The sequence below is a fragment of the Pelodiscus sinensis genome, chromosome 5, assembly GCF_049634645.1.
Source record: "Pelodiscus sinensis isolate JC-2024 chromosome 5, ASM4963464v1, whole genome shotgun sequence".
NCBI lineage: Eukaryota > Metazoa > Chordata > Testudines > Trionychidae > Pelodiscus > Pelodiscus sinensis.
In genome coordinates, this window is record NC_134715.1 from 58,548,037 (window position 1) to 58,569,466 (window position 21,430).

The 21,430-nt window shown below is 40.5% G+C and overlaps 1 protein-coding gene across 4 annotated transcripts in view; it reads right to left on the reverse strand.

Moving 5' to 3' along the window:
- The window catches only part of PDGFC (platelet derived growth factor C), a 199,558-nt gene that overhangs the window by 77,575 nt on the left and 100,553 nt on the right, over positions 1–21,430 (reverse strand). For all 4 annotated transcript variants that reach the window (XM_075930117.1, XM_075930118.1, XM_075930119.1 and 1 more), the window contains one exon: positions 2,331–2,526. In XM_075930117.1, coding sequence (XP_075786232.1) covers positions 2,331–2,526 — 196 coding nt within the window. The remainder of the gene's footprint in view (positions 1–2,330; positions 2,527–21,430) is intronic.

The window sequence follows — 21,430 nt, forward strand, 5'->3', positions numbered from 1 at the left end:
TGACAGGCTGCTAGTGCACTGTAATTTACTACCCAGCTTGCTACACACTAAGGCTGTGTCTACATTGGCAAGATTTTGCACAAAAGCGGCCGCTTTTGTGCAAAATCTTGACGCCTGTCTACACTGGCCGTGAGTATTTGCGCAAGAACACTGACTTTGTAATGTACAAAATCAGTGCTTCTTGCACAAATACTCTGACACTCCCACTCACAGATAAGCACCCTTGCGCAAGTATTCTTGCGCAAGAGGCCAGTGTAGACAGGCAACGTTAATTTCTTGCGCAAGAAAGCCAGATGGCTAAAATGGCCATCGGAGTTTCTTGCGCAAGAGAGCCTCTACACTGGCACGGATGCTTTTGCGCAAAAGCACATCTTTTGCGCAAAAGCACATACCAATGTAGATGCTATCTTGCACAAATACTTTTAACAGAAAAACTTTTCCGTTAAAAGTATTTGCGCAAAATCATGCCAGTGTAGATGCAGCCCAAGTCTCCTTATGGACAAGCCTGCACCAGAATTCAAGCTAGTAAACATACTCAGTAAGACATTGTTCCTGTAGAAAGTAACGTAGGTGAAGCTCTACTCACTGAATCATGATGAAACTAATGCAATGTCTTGACTTGTTTGGCCTAACCAAAAGGAGGTGGAAGGGGGACATGATTGCTCTCTATAAATACATCAGGGATAAATTCCTGGGAGTTCTTTAAACAAAGCACCAATGTGAACACAGGAATAAATGGATATAAACTGGACATCAACAAATTTAGGCTAGAAATGAAATGAGGTAGAGTAATGACATTTTGGAACAGCCTTCTAAGGAGACTATTGGAGACAAAATAATGACCCGACTTCAAGACTTAGCTTGATACATTTATGGAGTGAACGGTATGTATGATGGGACTGCCTACCATAGCAAGTGGCCCATCAGCAACTGCCAACAGCAAAAACAACCCAACAGCTGGAGATGGGACACTAAATGGAGAGGACTCTGAGGCTGTGTCTAGACTACATGTGTCTGTCGTCAGAGGCATGTAGATTAGACACATAGGCAAAGGCAAATGAAGCCGCGATTTAAATGATCGCGGCTTCATTTAAATTTACATGGCTGCCGCACTGAGCCGACAAACAGCTCATCAGCTGTTTGTCCGCTTAGCGCGCTAGTCTGGACGCTCCCCTGCTGACATCAAAGCCCTTTGTCGGCAGCCCCGTTATTCCTCCTGGGATGAGGTTTACCGGGGCTGCCGACAAAGGGCTTTGATGTCGGCAGGGGAGCGTCCAGACTAGCGCGCTGAGCGGACAAACAGCTGATCAGCTGTTTGTCGGCTCAGTGCAGCAGCCATGTAAATTTAAATGAAGCCGCGATCATTTAAATCGCGGCTTCATTTGCCTTTGCCAAAACAACAAATCTACATGGCTCCGTCGACGGAGCCATGTAGTTTAGACGTACCCTGAGTTACTGAAAATAATTCATTCCCAAGTGTTTGGCTGATGGACCTTGCCCACATGCTTTGGGCCTAACAGATTGCCATATTTGAGGCAGGAAATGAATTTTCCCCAGGTCCAATTGGCACGGCTCATGGGAAAGAAGGTAGCATGGGGGCAATGATCACTTGCAGTCTACACTAGCATAAACGGTCAATTCTTTGTAACATGAAGTCTTTAAAGGATGATTTAAAAACTACCTCAATAACTCAGCCAGGATGAGTGGATGAGGCTTTGTGGCCTGCGATGTGCAGCACATCAGACTAGATAACCTGATATTCCCCTCTGATCTTAACCTTGTCAAGGGGCACTGTATCCTCACATGCCATTTTTCATACAGAAATGAGATCCTTTGTAGATATTATAAGATTGTATGGTACTTTTATTAGAATAGGTGAGATACACTCTAATTCCTTAACTGGAATTTCATCTCAGGGAATATGCCTACCCCCAAATTTCCTCTGCAGAACAAACTGTATGTACTCTCTTCTTTAACTCCCACACTAAACTGTGCAGTGTTGCTCTGCACTACTAAACACAAGTGGTATTCCACCGAGATATGACTACCCATTTTTTTGGTTAAGGTTAGGGATGTCATTCTGGATTCCTAAAGCTGCCTGTATGCTTTTTGAGAGTCTAAGAGTTTGAATGTTTAAATATTAGAATAATTCTATGGCTTATGTCAAATGAAGCTTTTTACTGTAAATGTATATAATTTTCTGACCAATTTGAAGACAACATATTACTAAAGTACATTTTATATAAGTGCTGTGTTTTGGCAAACATGATCAGTGCCCATATAGTTGTCACCACCCCATTTTCAAATTGTATATCAGCTAAGTAACTTACTTGCATATGTCATCTTCTGGGTCTTCAAGCCCAAATCTTTCATCAAAAGTAAGCTGTATCCACACATTCTCTTCTACTGCTACTAATCTCCATACCAGTACAGTGTTGCGTGGGTAAGTGTGTGGGAACTTGGGACTGTGAATACTTCCATTAGTAGACACAGTAATAATCTTCTCATGCTGGGGATCTTGTACTCCTATAGTAGAGACACACACAAAACCATATATAGTTAAGGCTTTATTATTTTTCCACAACCGTTTGTTTTCTGCACAATCAAAGGGTTTGCTTGGTAGGTTGGTATGGGATTTTTTTTTTGGGGGGGGGGGGGGCGAAGTGGAGGAGGCTGGCCAGGATTACTAGGCCCGGAAAGATTTATAAAAAACAAGATAGTAGACCACAAAAGAAAATACATATTTATTTTTTGGCTTCTAAGTAAAAGGCTCAGACCGAGATCCTCAGGTGTTTCAGAAGAAAACACAGAAACTCAGGAGATGAGACATCTGCAGCAGGTGCTCTTTTGATCCCAAGCAAGCTATGCGCCAGAACAATCCCCTGGCAAAAATGAAAACCGACAAAAGGACTTCTTGAACTGCACAAGTTGGCAATGCCCCCCTATAGGCCATTACAGCAACCAGGGGTCACTGAAATTTTAAAAAACAAATACAAAACAAAACAAAAACTGGTTATGCCTATCATATAAAAAGGATTGTGTTCGAGCAGATATATTGATTCCTCTCCTACAGAGAGATCATCCCTAAACTGGTGGTTTCCTCCTATGATTGATTAAGCTGGTTAAAGAGCTGCCCAAAACACAGGAAAGAATCTCAGCCATAGTTTTAGAAAGTTACTAAATGGGCGAAGCAAGGCTCTTAGAGATGGATATAGATACTATCTTTCACTAATGGCAAACCCACCTTGTAGGAGGGTCATTGCCTCAAATTCTCATCATAAAATACTGGAAACTAAAATGCTTGGCTTATGAAGAGACAAAATTTGAAGAAATGAAAGTCACCAATGATCTTTGCCCTTTAATGCACAAATCAATCAGACCCTGCTGCAAAGATTACTTACTTCAATTTGAGAACTAATTACTATAATGAATCATGGGAAGAAAAAAATCATTTCACTAGAGAGTGGTTATGTACAGACACAAACACACACTATTATAATATGTAGGCAAATCTTATTCCTCTAGGTCTGAAATATACATGAGTTCATATCCAATAGTTAGGCATCTAACAACTCTGTAACTGCAAACAGATGCTGACAAAACTGGACAGGTTTTTAATTTTATTGAATACAAAAACAGTCCCCCAACACCTCAGAAAAAGAAAGTTTTATTATCTATAGTAGTCTCAGTAGCCATGTTAGTCTGTAACTATAAAAATAGTAACATTTCCAGCCTCTGAATTAGCCTCTTTAGGGTGACAAAAATTACACACATAAGCAATAAGTATGCCATCCCTAATGTAATGATACTAATAATTATATTAACTAATTTGTTCATGTGGTTTTATATCATGCCATACTGTTTGTTTCTAGAGAAAAAAATATTTTACAATTTACTATTTATCCTATTATATTTTATTTTAATTTTAAAATGCTAATACATATTTTCAATTATGCATTTTACAGTAAAATGTTTACCCTTTGGTTTATAGTGAAGAAAATTACAATGTTATTGTAATCCTTCTTTTAGATCCACAGCTAATGGTTGATAGCTCAAATGAATGCATTCTAGAGCGAAGAGAGTACAGTAATAGCGTTAGAATGTCAAAGGAATTAATCTGTAATTGAATATAATTTAAAGTCTGAAGGACCAAAGTCTTTTAATTTGTGGTACAAGAACAGTAAATTCTCTTACAAGCTCAATTGCTACTCACATAAAACTGATAAAGAAAACTGTGGTTTTACAGCACCCCCATGCAATTTGAAGATGACTGTCAGTCTTGTGTAGTACTAAAATAGCACAACCCATAATAATAAAAAGTGTGAGGAATGTCCTAATTTAGACTCTTCATCTGCTTTTTGTTGGCTGAGTCACAGAGCACTTCTTCATTAAGGTATAAGCTGAGCTTTCCACACAACACTGCAGCCAACAGTAATAAAATGACATTACCTGAGATTATTATGAGAGTTCTATTTTCCAAGTATGTAATGGCTTACAATTTCATCTGTATCTCAAGCTTGCTGCTGTGGAATTCATGTCACTATATCAAGAACCACATTTTTGATACCATATTCACAGGTTCATGTTCGCTTTAAAATGTGCAGAATACTACCATTAATATAAAGTTTTACAATAAATGCGTACATCCCAAGAAAATTAAGATACCCTTCCTTCCTTTATATACTCAAGATTATCTTTTAAAGAATGCTACAAGTTAGGAGCAAAAAGTATCAGCTCAAAGATGATGGGAAATTCACCAAAAAGTGTCAAAAGAAAACCTATGGGGTAATTTAGTCAAGGGAAGTTTTGTCACCTCCATTTCCATAAGATCATAATCTCTTCACAATGTAAAAACATATTTGCTTTAGCATACAGCCTTGTTCTGTGAATGCATCAACTTCTCTTGCACATTACTTGCTCCATTTTAAATATTTGCTCTTGCACAGAAATTCTCTTTCGAGAGTAATATTTTATGTAACTTACAAAGACAAGTAAATTCCTATCACTGGAGAATAAAGCTTGCGATTTGTCTTTATATATAGTATAGTATTTTTTCTTTCATTGTACACAAATGCATGCCAGCCATACTCTGAAAAAAATAGCATCCTCCAGGAAGAATAATTGGCTGTTCATGTCAATTCATTTTTGAAACATCTTTTGAACAAACTGGGTGTGAAGAACAATGTCACAGGAATATGGATAAAAATACTTACTACCTTTCGTATCTAATTTGAGCCAAAAGTATTAAAGTCGCTTCACAGGGAGGACACATCATGTCCTAATTATTTTAAGGATAAATCAATCGAAGTCAGGATTGAAAAGGAACTGATCCAATTTAGTTGAGTTCACAGTTACCATCTGCATAACTTCCAAGTTATTTACATTAATTCTCTATTATGCTCCATCTGCTTTTCAATTAAAAATAAGAACAGCTTTGGACCATGTGGGTGGTAAGATTCAATGAACCTCTAACAACCATTTTAAGGAACAGCAGGACTGAAGCAGCAGAGGCCTTCTACTGTTTTAGTCAGAGGGAAACAACAGACAAAGTAGTTGACAACACATGTTCATTTGTGGGAGTGGGTGAAAAAATGTAAGAAAAAGGAAAACACATTGGTGGTTTCATAACAGCACAGACATAGCTGTAGATCAGTGGTAGCACAAAATGAGTAAGATCAAACAATGCTGCATAGAGAAAACTGAAATAATAAAGCCTAAGGGGTCAATGAAAATGTGGTGATCTCATTTTCACTGGTTATTATTAGGAAATAACACAAACTGTTAGCTGTATGGACATTGTAAAATCAAAATGGAGTCTGTACATGAAGGAACAATTCAAAATGGAACCCAAGTGACTTTGCCGCCAAAACACCACCTTTTCAGACAGCACGTAGCTATGCTCACGGCACCATCAACCTGCACACGGCACTGGATCTGCACAAGGCCCCAAAGTTTTGCACTGGTTACGTGTTGCCTTTTGCATTCTGGACCTTCCGTGTTTTCCCGCCTTGGGTTCTATATAATCTGGATTTGTGAGGAGATCGGGTCGGCAGTTTCCTGTTCCACCCTGGAGGAGAGTCATTCCATTTTCTGGAGACTGTGACAAAGGCCGGGACCAGTCCAGTGACAGACCAGACCTGTCACCACAATTCACCACTGCTGCCAACAGGGTGCTCCAGTCCACAGCTGTGGCAATTGCTCAGCATTGTGAACCCCAACTACCTGCTTCCCACACCATCGGGTCATGACACCACAGAGCCTTGTTCTCCATTTTGCTTGCTGTGGCGAAGGCCCTCTACAGCACCAGGAACTGCTCTGCTTGTGATCCATGAAAATTATACTAGTCAGTTACGAAAGCAGGGACTAAGCAAAGAACTGAACTGCTCCGCCATACCGTCGCTAACATACCAGAGTTCAGGACACCTCAGTGTTCCTCCCCTAAAGCTAACAGCAGCTAAAGGGCAGAAGGTCCTGAGCTTCAAAACCACCAGAACCTCTGACAGACTGTTTCATTTACCTATTCTATCTTCTACTATATCAGTAATTGGGGGGGTTGTTTTATTTGTTCAGTGTTTGTAATCCATGATTTTAATTTACCTGTTACCTGTTGTACTTTACAATATAGTCTTAAATTTGACATTCATGTCTGTGCTTCATTTCGGAGCTGAGAAATCTGCCGGTGATTAGATATGGTAGTTTCCAGGGCGGACCATCTTCAGGGACAAAGGCATTTAACATCATTCAAGATCAGGCCCATTAAATTTAGCTTACTAGTGCACCTTTGATAGTAACAAAACTATTCCACTCTGAGAAAGAGGCTAGCAACAGTTTCCTTTCATGTGACACCAGACACTAATCACCTAATCTAAATATATATCAAAGTAGACTGTCCATTATAGAAAATAATAGGATGCCAAACATTCTCGAAAGAACTAGCCTTCAAACTTATGCAACTTAATATCATTCAAACATACACAAATAAAATAAAAACTGAATTCTGTCATATCTAATTATAGTCAATATTTTAAAAGAAGTGCCATGATTCCCTGAGCCTTCGGAAACTTCAACTGGTCCAGAATGCGGCTCATCGAGTTTTAACAAATACTGGTTATACGGAGCACATTATGCCACTGCTCCAGCAGCAGCACTGGTTTCCAGTATATTTCCGGTTACAGTTTAAGGTCTTGGTTATGAACTTTAAAGCCCTAGATGGGTTGGGTCCAGGGTATCTGAAGGACCGTCTTTTCCCACATGGACCTGCCCGGGGAATCAAGTCAGCTGGGGAGGCTCTGCTTAGTGTTCCCCCACTTGTGGCGATAAGATTAACATCTACACCAAACAGGGCCTTCTCAGCTTTTGCTCCCAGGCTATGGAATTCTCTTCCTTGAGATATTTGCATGGTGCCAACATTAGCATTGCTTCGGCGTCAGGCTAAAGCCACTTTTTTTATGCATGCTTTTATTGGTGTTTGAGTCTGTATATGTGTGTTCCTTCTCTCAAGATGCTTTTAGCAGGTTTTAGTCCTTCTAGGGTCTATTTTAATTTTTTATATATATTTGTATTGTGTTTTTAAAAAAATTGTAAGCCGTCTCAAATATTTCAAATAGAGGGGCAGGGTAAAAATATTTAAAATAAAATAAAATTCAATAATTCCCCCATGAAGTAGAAATTAAATAAATTAAGTACAGATATAGGGAGGAGGAGAGCAAGGCAGAAAGAAGGAATGAGAGGGGGAGCTTGTACCTTGGGAGTGTCTCTGAGGGTAGATTCATTTCAGAAAATTCTTCACTGCACTTCTTGTACACTTCTTGTAGATAAAGAAAGCTGAGAGGAAGGCTAACCATGCCTTATCTTTAAGGATGACAATTATATAAGTGTTATAAGGTAAAAGCAGAAGTCCAATATAAAATTAGAGAACTCAAGAACAAATGGTAGATTGTGGAAACTCAAGAACTCCAACATTTTGTGGACACTCATAATACATGTGGTTTCTTTTGTGTCATTAAGCCTGTTTATCGGCCAGCTTATCATGGTATGAATTCCCTTCACTCTAAGGATGAAACCACATTTTTGAAGGACAATGAAGCCATTAATTTTCACTGGCAAGAATATTTTGAAGATCTTATAATTCCATGGTTGCAGATGAAGTTCTTGAGTAAATCCCCCAATGACCTTCTAGAGATGAGCTCAGAGATCCTCCCAATTTGCATAAGGTATACAATGCCATCAAGCAGATGAAGAACAACAAGGGAGCAAGTCCAGATGGGATCCCCACTGAAACTTTAAATACTGTGGACCAGAGTTATTTTGGCAGCTTAGCTTACTTATCCTTAAAAGTCTGGATAAAGGAGGAGATACCTAATGAAATGACAGATGCCTTAATTGTTACCCCCTTTAAGAAAGGGGATAAAGCCAAATGTGGAAACTATTGTGGTATCTCTCCTCTTGCTGTAGCAGGAAAAGTTCTGGCATGGGTCCTTGCAAGATGTCTTCTCCCCTGTCTGGAGATATTTTTCCAGAGTCACAGAGTGGCTTCTGACCATGTCCTGGAACTGTGGATATGAATTTCTTTGCACAGGCTATTTTCCTTGATATTTTCCTTGTCAACCAGGCAGTGGGTACTTTCACTGCCAATAGGGCCCAGGGCTGGGACCTGGTGGAGTGGGAGAGCCCAGGTCCCTCTACCTCCCCAAACCTCACCTCCCCCGTAGTCCAGCCTCCAGGATTGGGAAAAAGGACTGACTTTATGGACTAGGCCGAAGGGCCGTATTTCCCCTAAGTGAGGGGCACTAAACTCTATAAACTAGGCCAAAGGGCCATATTTCCCGAGTGAGGGGCATTGAACTTTGGGGGGACAGGCCAATAGGGTGTGTGTTCTCAGAGCCAAGGTGAATCCACTCCAGGACTGGGGCCTACCCCATTACACGTGGTCTCATCCTCCATATCAAGATGACCAAAATGCTCTACTCAGCCCTCTCCAAATGAGGTACCATATACACCATCTATTAATATCAACAAAGAGGCACTGGAGAATGTCAATCATTTTCTCTAACTTGGAAGTTGTTTTTCATGTCAGGCAGATACTGACATAGAAATCCAATATTATCTAGATGTGCTAGTGTGGCCTTTGCTCATTTGTGGCACAGGTTTTTGAAGATCATGACATTCGAACAAAACCTAAACTTTGTTTATTAAGCCATCATTCTCTGAACACTATTGTATGGGTCTGAAACCTGGACAATCTACAGACATCACTTGAAAGCCTCTGATCAGTATCACCAATGCTTCTTCCGCAATATCTTGAAGATCAAATGGGAAGACAGGTGCACTAACATCAGTGTTCTGGAGGAGATAAAAGACCACCAGTATTGAGACAATGATCATCTGTCAGCAACTTCGCTAGGCTGGTCACATTGTTCAGATGCCAGACCATCGCCTTCCAAAACAGGTCTTGTTTCCTCAGCTGAAAGAAGGACACTGACATGGGAGGACAATGGAAGCATTAAATGGACTTGATAAAAGTCCACATTGATGTGGACACTTGGGAGATACTCATCCAAGATCACTCAAAATGGAGACAAGTCCCACACAATTCATCCTGTAGGTGAATGCCTAGCTGCAAAGATGGTGTCGCTGAGAGGGCTTTGGCTTCCTCGACCATGGGATGCCATTCCAAGAAGGACTGCTAAGCAGGGATGGGGTTCACCTTTCGAGTAAGGGGAAGACTGCATTTGAATGCAGACTGGCTAACTTAGTGAGGAGGGCTTTAAGGTAGGTTCGACAGGGGCAGGTGACCAAAGCCCACAGGTAAGTGAAGAACATGGAGACCTGGGAGATGGGTTGCAAATGGGAGGGAGTGTGGGCTATAATAGCGAGAGAAAGGAGGGATAAGGCAGAACTGGGAGGCAAGGTCAAATCAGTATCTTAGATGCCTATATACAAATGCAAGAAGCATGCGTAATAAGCAGGAGGAACTTGAAGTGTTAATAAATAAAAACAACTATGACATTGTTGGTATCGCAGAGACTTGGTGGGATAATACACAGAATTGGAATATTGACAGAAGGGTAATGCTTACTCAGGAAGAATGGGGGGGGGGCAAAAGAGAGGAGGAGTTGCTTTATCTATTAAAATGTACACATTTGGACTGAGGTTGAGATGGACATAGGAACCAGATGTGTTGAGAGTCTCTGAGTTAGGTTAAAAGGAGTAAAAAACAAGAGTGATATCATGCTAGGGGTCTATTACAGACCACCTACCCAGGTATCAGAGGTGGATGAGGCTTTTTTAAACAACTAACAAAATCATCCAAAGCGCAGGATTTGGAGGTGATGGGGAACCTCAACTATGCAGACATCTGTTGGGAAACTAACACAGCAGGGCACAGACTATCCAATAAATTCTTGGACTGCACCGGAGACAAATTTTTATTTCAGAAGGTTGAAAAAGCTACTAAGGGGGAAACTGTTCTAAATTTCATCTTAAATAGGGAGGAGCTGGTTGAGAATTTGAAAATGGAAGGCAGCTTGAGTGAAAAGGATCATGAAATCATACAGTTTGTGATTCTAAGGAATGATAAAAGAGAGAACAGCAAAATAGAGACAATGGATTTCTAGAAGGCAGATTTTGGTAAGCTCAGGCTATATGTAGACAGTGGGCTTCTTTCAGAAGAAGCTTTTCCAGAAGAGATCAACTGGAAAAACTTCTGAAAGGGAGCATCCACATTTGAAAAGTGCATCAAAAAAGCAATCTGCTTTTTCAAAAGATAGTGTCCACACTGTATGGGCGCTATCTTGAATTTCAGCTGTGATTACTATGGATGGAATGGCCACCAGAGCACTTGTGCTTTTTCCTCTTTCCTCTTCTTTCGAAAGAGCTCCCTCTTCACCTTCCGCACACACCTTTTTCTCAAAGAGCTCTTTTGGAAAAAGGCTTCTTCCTCGTAGAATGAGGATTATCAATGTCAAAAAAAACCCTCTATTCTTTTGATTTACTATCAGAAGAACACGATTGAACTGTGGACATAACTGAAGATTTACGGGAAAACGGCTGTTTTTCTTAAACTCTGTAGTGTAGAAATACTCTCAGAGAGCTGGGATGTAAGGTCCCAAGGGAAGCAGGACTGAGGGAAAAATCAACTGAATAGACTTGGCAGTTTTTTAAAGGCAGTTTTTCAAAGGGACATTATTAATCGCCCGAAAGCAAGCTATTCCGCTGCATAGAAAAGAAAGTATGGTTAAAGACTGTGTTGGCTTAACCAGGAGATTTTGCATGATCTAAAAATCAGAAAGGAGTCATATACAAGTGAAAACAAGGACAAATTATAAAGGATGAATATAAGCAAACAATATAGGTATGCAGGGGCAAGATTAGAAAGGCAAAGGCACAAATCAATCTGAAATTAGCAACAGACAAAGGGAAACAAGAAGACTTTCTATAAATATATGAGAAGCAAGAGAAAGACCAACAACAGGGTAGACCCATTTCTCAGTAAGGAGGGAGAAACAGAAACTGGAAATTTGGAAAAGGTAGAGGTGCTTAATGAGTTCTTGGTGAAGATTGAAACAAAGAAGTTTGATGAAGGAATGTGTAACATAGTGAATGCAAGTGGGAATGGGATAGGTTTAGAAGATAAAATAAAAAAAGTTAAAAATTAATTGGAAAAGTTATATGTCTCTCTCCAGGGCCTAATGAAATGCATCCTAGAATATTTAAGGAAGCAGAGGACGTATATGAGTCTTTAGCTATCATCTTTGAAAACTCATGGAAGATGGGAGAGATTCCAGAAGACTGGAAAAGGGCAAATATACTGCCCATCTACAAAAAGGAAAATAAGAACAACCCAGGAAACTACAGCCCAGTCAGTTTATCTTCGGTGCCAGGAAAAGTAATGGAGCAAGTAATTAAGGAATTATCTGCAAACAACTGGAAGATAATAGGGTGACAGGTAACAGCCAGCATGGATTTGTAAAGAGCAAATGTAAAATAAATCTGATAGCTTTCTTTGATAGGATAATGAGTCTTGTGGATAAGGGAGAAGTGGTGGACGTGGCATACCTAGACTTTAGTAAGGCATTTGATATGGTCTCGCATGAGCTTCTTATCAATAAACTAGACAAATACAATTTAGATGGGAGCTACTATACAGTGGGTACATGACCATTCTCAGAGAGTAGTTATTAACAGTCCACAATCCTGCTGGAAGAGCTTACCAAGTGGGGTTCCATAGGAGTCTGTTTTGGGACTGGTTCTGTTCAACATCAACGATTTAGATATTGGCATAGAGAGTATACTTATTAAGTTTGCAGATGATACCAAGCTGGGAGGAGTTGCAACTGCTTTGGAGGATAGGGACATAATTCAAAATGATCTCAACAAACTAGAGAAATGGTCTGAGGTAAACAGGATGAAGTTAAATAAGGACTAATGCAAAGTACTCCACTTAGGAAGGAACAATCCGTTTCACACATACAGAATGGGAAGCGACTGTCTAGGAAGGAGTACTGCAGAAAGGATCTAGGGGTCATAGTGGACCACAAGCTAAATATGAGTCAACAGTGTGATGCTGTTGCAAAAAAAGCAAACATGATTCTGGGATGCATCAACGGGAGTGTTGTGAGTAAAACACGAGAAGTCATTCTTCTATTCTACTCTGCCCTGATTAGGCCTCAGTTAGAATATTATGCCCAGTTCTGGGCACCACATTTCAAGAAAGATGTGGAGAAATTGGAGAAGGTCCAGAGAAGAGCAACAGAATGATTAAAGGTCTAGAGAGCATGACCTGTGAAGGAAGGCTGAAAGAATTGGGCTTGTTTAGTTTGGAAAGGAGAAAACTGAGAGGGGACATGATAGCAATTTTCAGATATCTAAAAGGGTGTCACAAAGAGGAGGGAGAAAATTTGTTGTTCTTGGATAGGACAAGAAGCAATGGGCTTAAACTGCAGCAAGGGAGGTTTAGGCTGGACATTAGGAAAAACTTCCTAACTGTCAGGGTGGTTAAACACTTGAATAAATTGCCTAGGGAGGTTGTGGGATCTCCATCTCTGGAGGTATTTAAGAGCAGGTTAGATAGACATCTATCAGGGATGGTCTACACAGTACTGGGTCCTGCTGTAAGGGCAGGGGACTGTACTCAATGACCTCTCAAGGTCCCTTCCAGTTCTAGTGTTCTATGATTTTATGAACATTGCCTATCAATTGCAGAAGTTACAATTCCAATGGCTCCCTGCATTTTGAATTAGTCTTCCAACAAACTGAGGAGGAGAAGAGGTGCATGAGGAAGGAGAGTCTGGCTTCTAGTCATAATCAAGGGCCTCCTGCTGTACCTAGAAACATCTGTGCTCACTGTAATATAACTTATTGTTCAAGGATCAGCCTTAATAGCCACCTGAGGGTCCACAATCCCCACGGAAGATGATCATACTCAGAAACAAGTGTTCACCATCACCTTTAAGGATGACAATTAAATAAGTTAACCCTTTATGAAATTAAAATACTCTCAGTTTGGGATATATAAAAGATTTTTAGATATCCACAGAACAGAAATAGCATTATTGTTCAAAACTGCCTGGAAAATAACGCCAATGCTAAAAACATAAATAAATCTCTCATACATTGCATAATGTGACAAAATAAAAACATCTGTAGTGTAAATATATCATATATTAAAACAGAATTAATAGAACAAGATAAAATTATTATAAATATTAAATCTGTCTCTTAAAACTTAGAAACAAAACCAATGTTTGTTCTAGGAACAGGAAATAGTAGAAATGGGGTAATTTAGCATGCCAAAAGTATTACTCCCAATACCATTCACCTGGATGGAGGAGGGGTGCAAGCTATGGTTGTCCATTGACAATGATTTTTTAAAATTTCATTAAGATTCTCTCTCGCTTTTAAAATCATTGTGACCAATTATACAACTATCAACATTTTTTAAAGGAGTAAAAGGATTTTTTTATCTAATTTATTTTCTCCTTTTTGAGCTACCATAATGTGAATCTATTTCCAAAGGTAAGATCTGGAGACAAAAGGTAATAGGTTTACCCTTTGTAATGTTAAAAACAGATAATGCTTAAGAGATGCAGTAAAACATTTGGTAAGACATGAGAAACTTGTGTGAGGATGACATCTAAATAAATACCTTTTTGGGGGCTGGAGATGATGCCTGATTTTATACCAAGCAGATTAACTCCTTAAAGATCTACGGACCACAAACTAACTAAAGGTGCTAACAAAAGACAAGAAATGGTAGATAGAAGAATGGGTCCCTGACAGGCTGCACGGATGGGAAGAAAAGGAGAAAGGACTGAGCAAACTTCTCTCCTCCTACTCATTAAGCAGCTCAACTATTTGGAGTAATCCCACTGGACCAGCTTTGACCAGACACTTAGAAATACTGTGCCCTGTGTTACCCCCATTGCCTTTGTTGCTCAGGTATCACTTCTAATTGTCTAGGGCTGCCATCCTTCCAGGATTGTCCTGGAGTCTCCAGGAATTAAAGATTATGTCAGGAAAGAAAACCTCCAGGATTATGTCCAGACGAAACTGTCTACCCTATACTTGTCCTTGGTCTCTGATCAATAGGCTTTTCCTTAAAAGAAGGATTCCAATGCCTCAAAGCAGTGGTCCCCAACGTGGTGCCCGCGGGCGCCATGGCGCCCGCCGAAACATCTGGGCCAGCCCTGCCCCCGGCACATGACACATGCGCAGGGCCGGCCCCAGGCATGTGGCGCATGGGTGGCCCCTGCCGCAAGCGCTTGGCACATGCATGGTATGGGCGGCCGGCCTCAGGCACGTGCCGCATGAGCGGCCCCGGCCCTGGGCACCCGGCAGCCCCGAAAGGTTGGGGGACCACTGCCTCAAAGGAAGTATCCTCTTTTCTATGCTTATATTAGACTGGTTTTGATCCCAGTCACCCAATTTTTGGCACAATATGGTCAATGTTATTGTCATTTGAAGATGAACTGTTGAAACAAATCATCTTCAACTACAGAGACTGGACAATTATTAAGAGGCAAAGTTTAAATTAACCTAATCAGAAATCAAAAGATTTGGTCATCTCACCTGTTACAGCCAGAAGCCTGAAAGTAAATAAATGACTTCCTCATCAAATTCAATATTGTTTATTTGGGAATAACATGGCATAACATTTTTCATTGGGTAAAATGGTTAGGAATGTGAACATCACATAAGAGGATCTTAACATTCAGATCGACATCCAAAAGTGCGGGGTCACTGATGTGGAGGAAGGATTCTGTGTAACGAGAGGGCAAACCCCAGAATTAGTCACAAATTCAGCTTGGCCTTTTTTAAATTTAAACTCTTTGTATGTACAATCATCTACATTGACAAAATACTTTCCAAATGACTTCATGTTCAGATATTATATATCAAATAATAGTGTAAACATCTTGTGATTGTTTGAACAGATGGTCAAATAAGCGGAAGGGTATACAACTGGGAGCCACCTGATGCACTTCAAAATTAAACTTCTTTGCTATTCTTCACATAGTGGAATGTAGGTCACTGAAAGCAGCATCAGGAATTACAAGAATCTGCCTTATCTTATCCCATGATTCATTTACTACCAAGCAAACCTTCATGGAGTAAGTTTTATGTCCCAATATAATTCTGGATAGGAATTAATGTTACATAGTTAAGCAATTTTGGATAGTTAAACCTATTCTAGAGTGCTTCTCAATGGCTTTCTGAAGCAGATTTGTTTTCTGAAGTTTGTTTTACTTATACTTTTATACAACTGCACATGTAAAATCTATGTGACCCTCCAATTATTTTCACCTTGAGAAATGGTATCTAAAAAAAACTGACAATCATGAGAATATGGTAAACTCACTTCATTATTTAAAAATATTAAAGTAAATTGATGATAAAGTTATAAATACTAATATATACATACCGACAATCCTATGCAACAGTTCAATTTGCATGCCTTTAGAGAAGAGCATAATATGTCCTGTTTATGTTGAACATCCAGAGAGAAAAACACTTAAAAAGACACCTAGAAAGTTGCCTATCCAATGAATGGGTGGAGAATGACTTTCACAGGGGGACCACTTCATGAATTTTGGTACATGGTCATGAGCTGGCTCCAGACCCACCCAGAAGGGGTGGGGCCTCAGGCAGAAGAGGTGGGGATGGTCAAAGAAGAGTGGGAGTGGGAAAGAGAGACACTCTCACTTTGTGAAACTGAGTACGGGTGGCACAGAAACGGGAAAGTGTGTGCAGCAGTGTGCCTGTGTGTGATGCAGAGACAGTATGGCACAGCCCTGGTGCATGTGACAGTGATACAGAGAGTGTGTGTGCTGACTGCTGCTGGGTAAGTTTCTGAGAGAAGCTATGCTCTGTCTCTTTAAGACAAGGAAAGCTGTATTGTTCTCTTATCCTACCCCTCCTCTGCTCCATAGAGATGGGGTATGGTGAGGGAGAGAGAGAAAGAGAGAGAGAGAGAGAGAGTGTGTGTGTATATGAGAGAGAGAGAAAACACAAGCACTGAAATCTTAGAAACAGTGGATTGCCTCTTAAGACAGACTCTCCCTTGACTCATTTACCATCCATGCTTCAGACTAGAACAAATCCACTGTGTGAGGTAGAGGGACAGGGGGACACTCTAACTTAAGCCTTCTCCTCTCTTCTCCACCCACTTTGCACAGCTATCACGATAATCCTGGAAGCAGCTTAACTGCAGGATGGAGCATGTGTTTCTATTTCTTTAAGTGAGCATGTGAATGTATTTATGGTTGTAACTAGGCCCCAACCAATTTCAAGGGCCATTTTGGTCAATTTCATGGTCATAGGATTTAAAAAATTGTAAATTTCATTATTTCAGTTACAGTAGAGTCCAGATTATCCGACCGTCAGTAATCCAACTGCTTTATCCGACCCTGCAGCTCCCGGGGACAAAGCGGCACCAGCAGGAGAGGCATCAGTGGCTGCAGGGCATGGGCTGGGAGAATGGCCCTGCTCGCTGCCCCGTGGCTCTCCTGATGCCGCTCCTGCCGGCGCTGCTTCATCCCCGGGATAAAATACTTGTGGATCCCATGCTACAAAGTGCAGGCAGAAGAATGCTACCTTGTGTCACAGAGCTGACATTCCTCTGCCTGCACTTTGCAGCATGGGATCCACAAGTATTTCACCCTCTGATCCCATGGATCCATAAGTATTTAAAATTTTGCACCTACTCTCTCCTTGCTGTAGAATTACTCTTGAGAGATGTTCTGGGGGATGCGGCAGATGGGGAATCACCCAGGAACATGGTTGCTCCTGAAGGAGCTACACTCTCAGAGAGCCAGAGGAGATTAGGGAGAGATGAGAGTGAGTGTAGAGGCAGAGGACATCTACTGTCCCTTCTGTGATGCACAGCGATCTACAAAAATCAATGGGTTTTGGCAACTGGACCCAGATAGGGAAGGGAAAATCACCTTCCCATGAGAATGATCAGACAAAAGCTCCAGTAGCAGAACCTAATGAAGTTTCAAAACTGCTATGTGGGTGTATTCTACACTGGGGATGTGTGTCATAATCATTACTAGATACATGATAATTCTCCTTTGATTCTAAGTTGCATAAGGAATCAAAACAAGCACAAAACTTTATAAAGCTTGTATGTTCTGCCAGCCCACATTCTCACACTCTGGATTCTCCTCAAAGGAGAGGAGGGCAATTAAGCAAGGAGTTTTCATAACATGTATCTTAAGAATTTTTGCAATAAAAGTAAACTCTTTATAAGATTTGATTTCAGACCAAATTCTTTTCAAAAGTCATCTTGATCTGGAATGTCTCAATATTTTTTCCATTAGATAAGTATTTCACTTTAGCCAAGTTTAAGGTTTTCTTTTGATAGATGTCAGATGAGGTTTAATACTTGTGGCAACACCAGAATAAGCTCTAAATTAGGGATGTTAGATATAGTGTAATTAAATAGTTGTGTAACCACACAAAATATTATCAGTTACATGATTAATCGATAGTCCCAGTGCACTCCCGGCCCCACTCCCGAGGAGCCCCCTTGCCACCTCATGCTACTGCCCCTGTATCAGGTGGGAGCCAGTCCACAAACCAGCTCCCCACACACACCGCCTGCCTGCCACCCTGTGCAGCTGCCTCTGATATAGAGGCAGCAGTGTGGGGTGGCAGAAGCCCCTGTCTGTGTGGGGTTCAAGCTCTCCACAGAGGTTGCTCCATAAGATGCAGAGCAACCTCTGTCTGCGGGGAGCCTGGACCCCCCCCCCCCCACCCCACCCATGGCAGGCCCAGGCTCACTGCAAACAGAGGTTGCTCTGGGGGATGCAGAGTAGCCTCTGTCTGCGTGGAAGTCAGACCCCTTGTGGACAGGGGCTGCTTTGTGGCAGCCTCCCCATCGCTCATCCTCCCTCAAGCCCCCTGGCTGCTGCCTCTGATAGAGATAGAAATCATGGCACAAATGCAGTGAACAGCAAAACTCCCACTGACTTCAATGGGGTCAGAAATTCATCAAGATTTTATTAAATAAAAATATGTATAAAATATGTTTTTATAATAAAACTGGTACACCAGCAACCTTAGGTTGTTTTTTCCCCCAACCAATAATCCTGTAATCAGCATGATGGGAAATATTTAACAGCTTGAAAATATGTTTGCCATATGGAAATGTGAAATATTTAAAAGTTTTACAATACTATAATGGGAAGGCCAATCTGTTTAATAAAATACCTTTTTTCCCTTACTGATGAGAAACAGCTCTTTTTTAGTCACAATAGCTCTATGAATCTTCCACTCTTTTCCTTCAATTAATTCTTAATTACATATTAAAAGTGGCTTTTGAAAACAGCATATATGAATTCCGAATTAGTGAATACATGCATAAGTGTCACCCTAAAACAGCAGTACTAATAGAAACAAATTGTTTGAAAAGCTAATAAAACAGAGTTAAAGCATGGCATTAAAGCCAGAGCTATTTTATCTCATTACCTGGCAGCACATTGTAGAGGTGCAAGAGTGACATATACAATTATAAAATAATTATTTTGTTTTGTTAAAAGTACACTCAATTTTAGGTGCATGTACAATAAACATATTTACAACACCTTGCCAAAAGTAATTCACTAACTGGTCTATGTCCAATCAACTCTCTCTTATTTATAAGCCAGTAGGTCCTCAAAAGCTTATGAGAACAGATAACCATTTGTAGTTTGCCCCTCAGGCCAGCGTTCAAACTGTATCTCATGAAGAGGGACAGGTGAAAATATTCCAGTCAAAACCTCTCACTTGGAGTGATCCCTTCCATTTAAACTGTGGCACTCAGTTTGAGCCATTGACTTGATCTGTCTTGTTGAGGTATCACAAGAGGAGAGGTGTACTTCTGAGGTAAGAAAGTTCTTCAACTATATAGAACTTTATTGGTCAACAATAATATCTTGACTTACACTGGGAATGGATTTGAGATTATTACAGGCCAAAGAGCAAATTTGTAAAGTGTTTCCAGAGATAAGCACTCTACAAAGTTAATGGGAAGCCACACTCTGAGCTAGCTGAAGTTTCTCTATTGTCCCTAGTGGAGCAGCAATATGAGATTAGAGCAGGTTGCAGTAACCTGATCTCAGAGTGACAAAAGGTGTGGATAATTATAGCATCATCCACCTCAAAAAGTATGGACTACAGCCTTCTGGCCAAGTGTATATATAAAAAACAGTAAGTAGCAGCTGTGGTTCCACATATACTAGCAGACCGTGATCCATGTTATGAAATGTGAGGATTCTTCTACTGTCAATGAAGCCAAAAATAATCCCACCTATTTTGATGTCAGTCCCCCCCCATTTGAAAAGTACTCCCTCAGTCTAATCTAGACTTAGCCTCACCTCGCTAGTGCTTGTCAATTTACCTAACTTGCTGTTAGATATTAATGAATTGCTCAATTGCATCAGCAAGATGAATGAGAAAGACACATAAGAGGTAAGAGCCATCTGCATGCTGAAAGCACCTTAATGAATACTTCCTTGCTAAAATCCCTAATAGGTCAATATACAAGTGGAACAGGAGGTGTGACAAAATGGAAGCCTGTAGATGCCTGAAAGAGAGATGAAATGACCCAGCAGTGTTCTCTGGGTTGCCACAAAGAAAAAAAAAAAAAAGAGTTAATCCATCTCCTCCTCCACAAATCTACAGAGGGTGATCAATGGTGTCAAGTGCAGCAGAAGATGCAAGGTAATCAGCATGGACATGTGACCCTCATCCATCAGTAGTATGAGAGATCATCAACAGTATTTTCCCTGCCAAAGTAACTCCTTACATAATTTTTTTCCCACTTATGATACCTGGCAACTGAAATCACTTAGAATCTATGACCTATATAATTTTGCTGCTGCTTTTCACATCTTATTTTCAGTTACTCTGAGAAAGGGTCCAGTCCCATATACACTCAGCACACGGAACTCACAAACTCAAAGTGGCTTGCACAAGTACATTGTCATGTGCACTAAAAACTGGTTAAGAGACTGTAAACAAAGACTAATGGTACATAGAAAGATGTCTAGGTGCAGGATGTAGGCGATCAGACAGATCAGCAGGAGGTTCAGTTTTATTTAACATTATTATTAATGAACTGATAGCAAGAGTAAACAGGATATTAATGAAACTCAAAGACAGAACTAACCTGAGTAGCATTGTCAATGTCAGAATGTCACAAAGGAAAAATTAAAACATGAACAAATAACATTAAAATGAGTTTTACCATGGAAAAATGCAAATACACATAGATTTTAGAGAAAAGTAACATGAAATACATCTAATCACTAGGCGAGGATACAAAGAAAGAGCAAGCCTTGTTGTACCAATAAAAGCAAGCAGGATCTTATGAGGGGGGATAAGGCAAAAAGCCACATTTATTGTAAAGATAATAATAAAGAATAAAGAAAAGATAGAAGCAAACAACGTTGTTTAACTACTTATTCCTATCACTACTTAACCCTTACACACACACACACACACACACACACACACACACACACTCACTCATTTAATCATTCATTCATTCAGGTTCCGTGTATTTGTTATAGTTCTCAGCCTGGAAGTTGCTTATGACAGAATACTGGCCAGGTATTCTGTACACAAGTGATGGTAGTAGGGAGCGAAGTCCTGATCAGATGCACATCTGAAGCTCCTGGTGGGCTGGCAGCAGAACCTTGGACTCTGATTCCATAGTCTTTTAGTTCAGTTCTTATAGGAATTTCTTCCCATGCCAGTCTATGGGAATTGCTGCATCATGCTGATGTCTTCAGGGTGGCTGCCAGGTGCTTGTCAGTGATCTCATAGGGTGGACCTCCAGTACTTGGTTTTCTCCACTTGACACCTTTTGGTTGCACTGACACCTGATGCCTTCTTCAGCCCTTTGTTGCTGCATTCTCAGGCTGGCACCTCTCAAAACCATTCA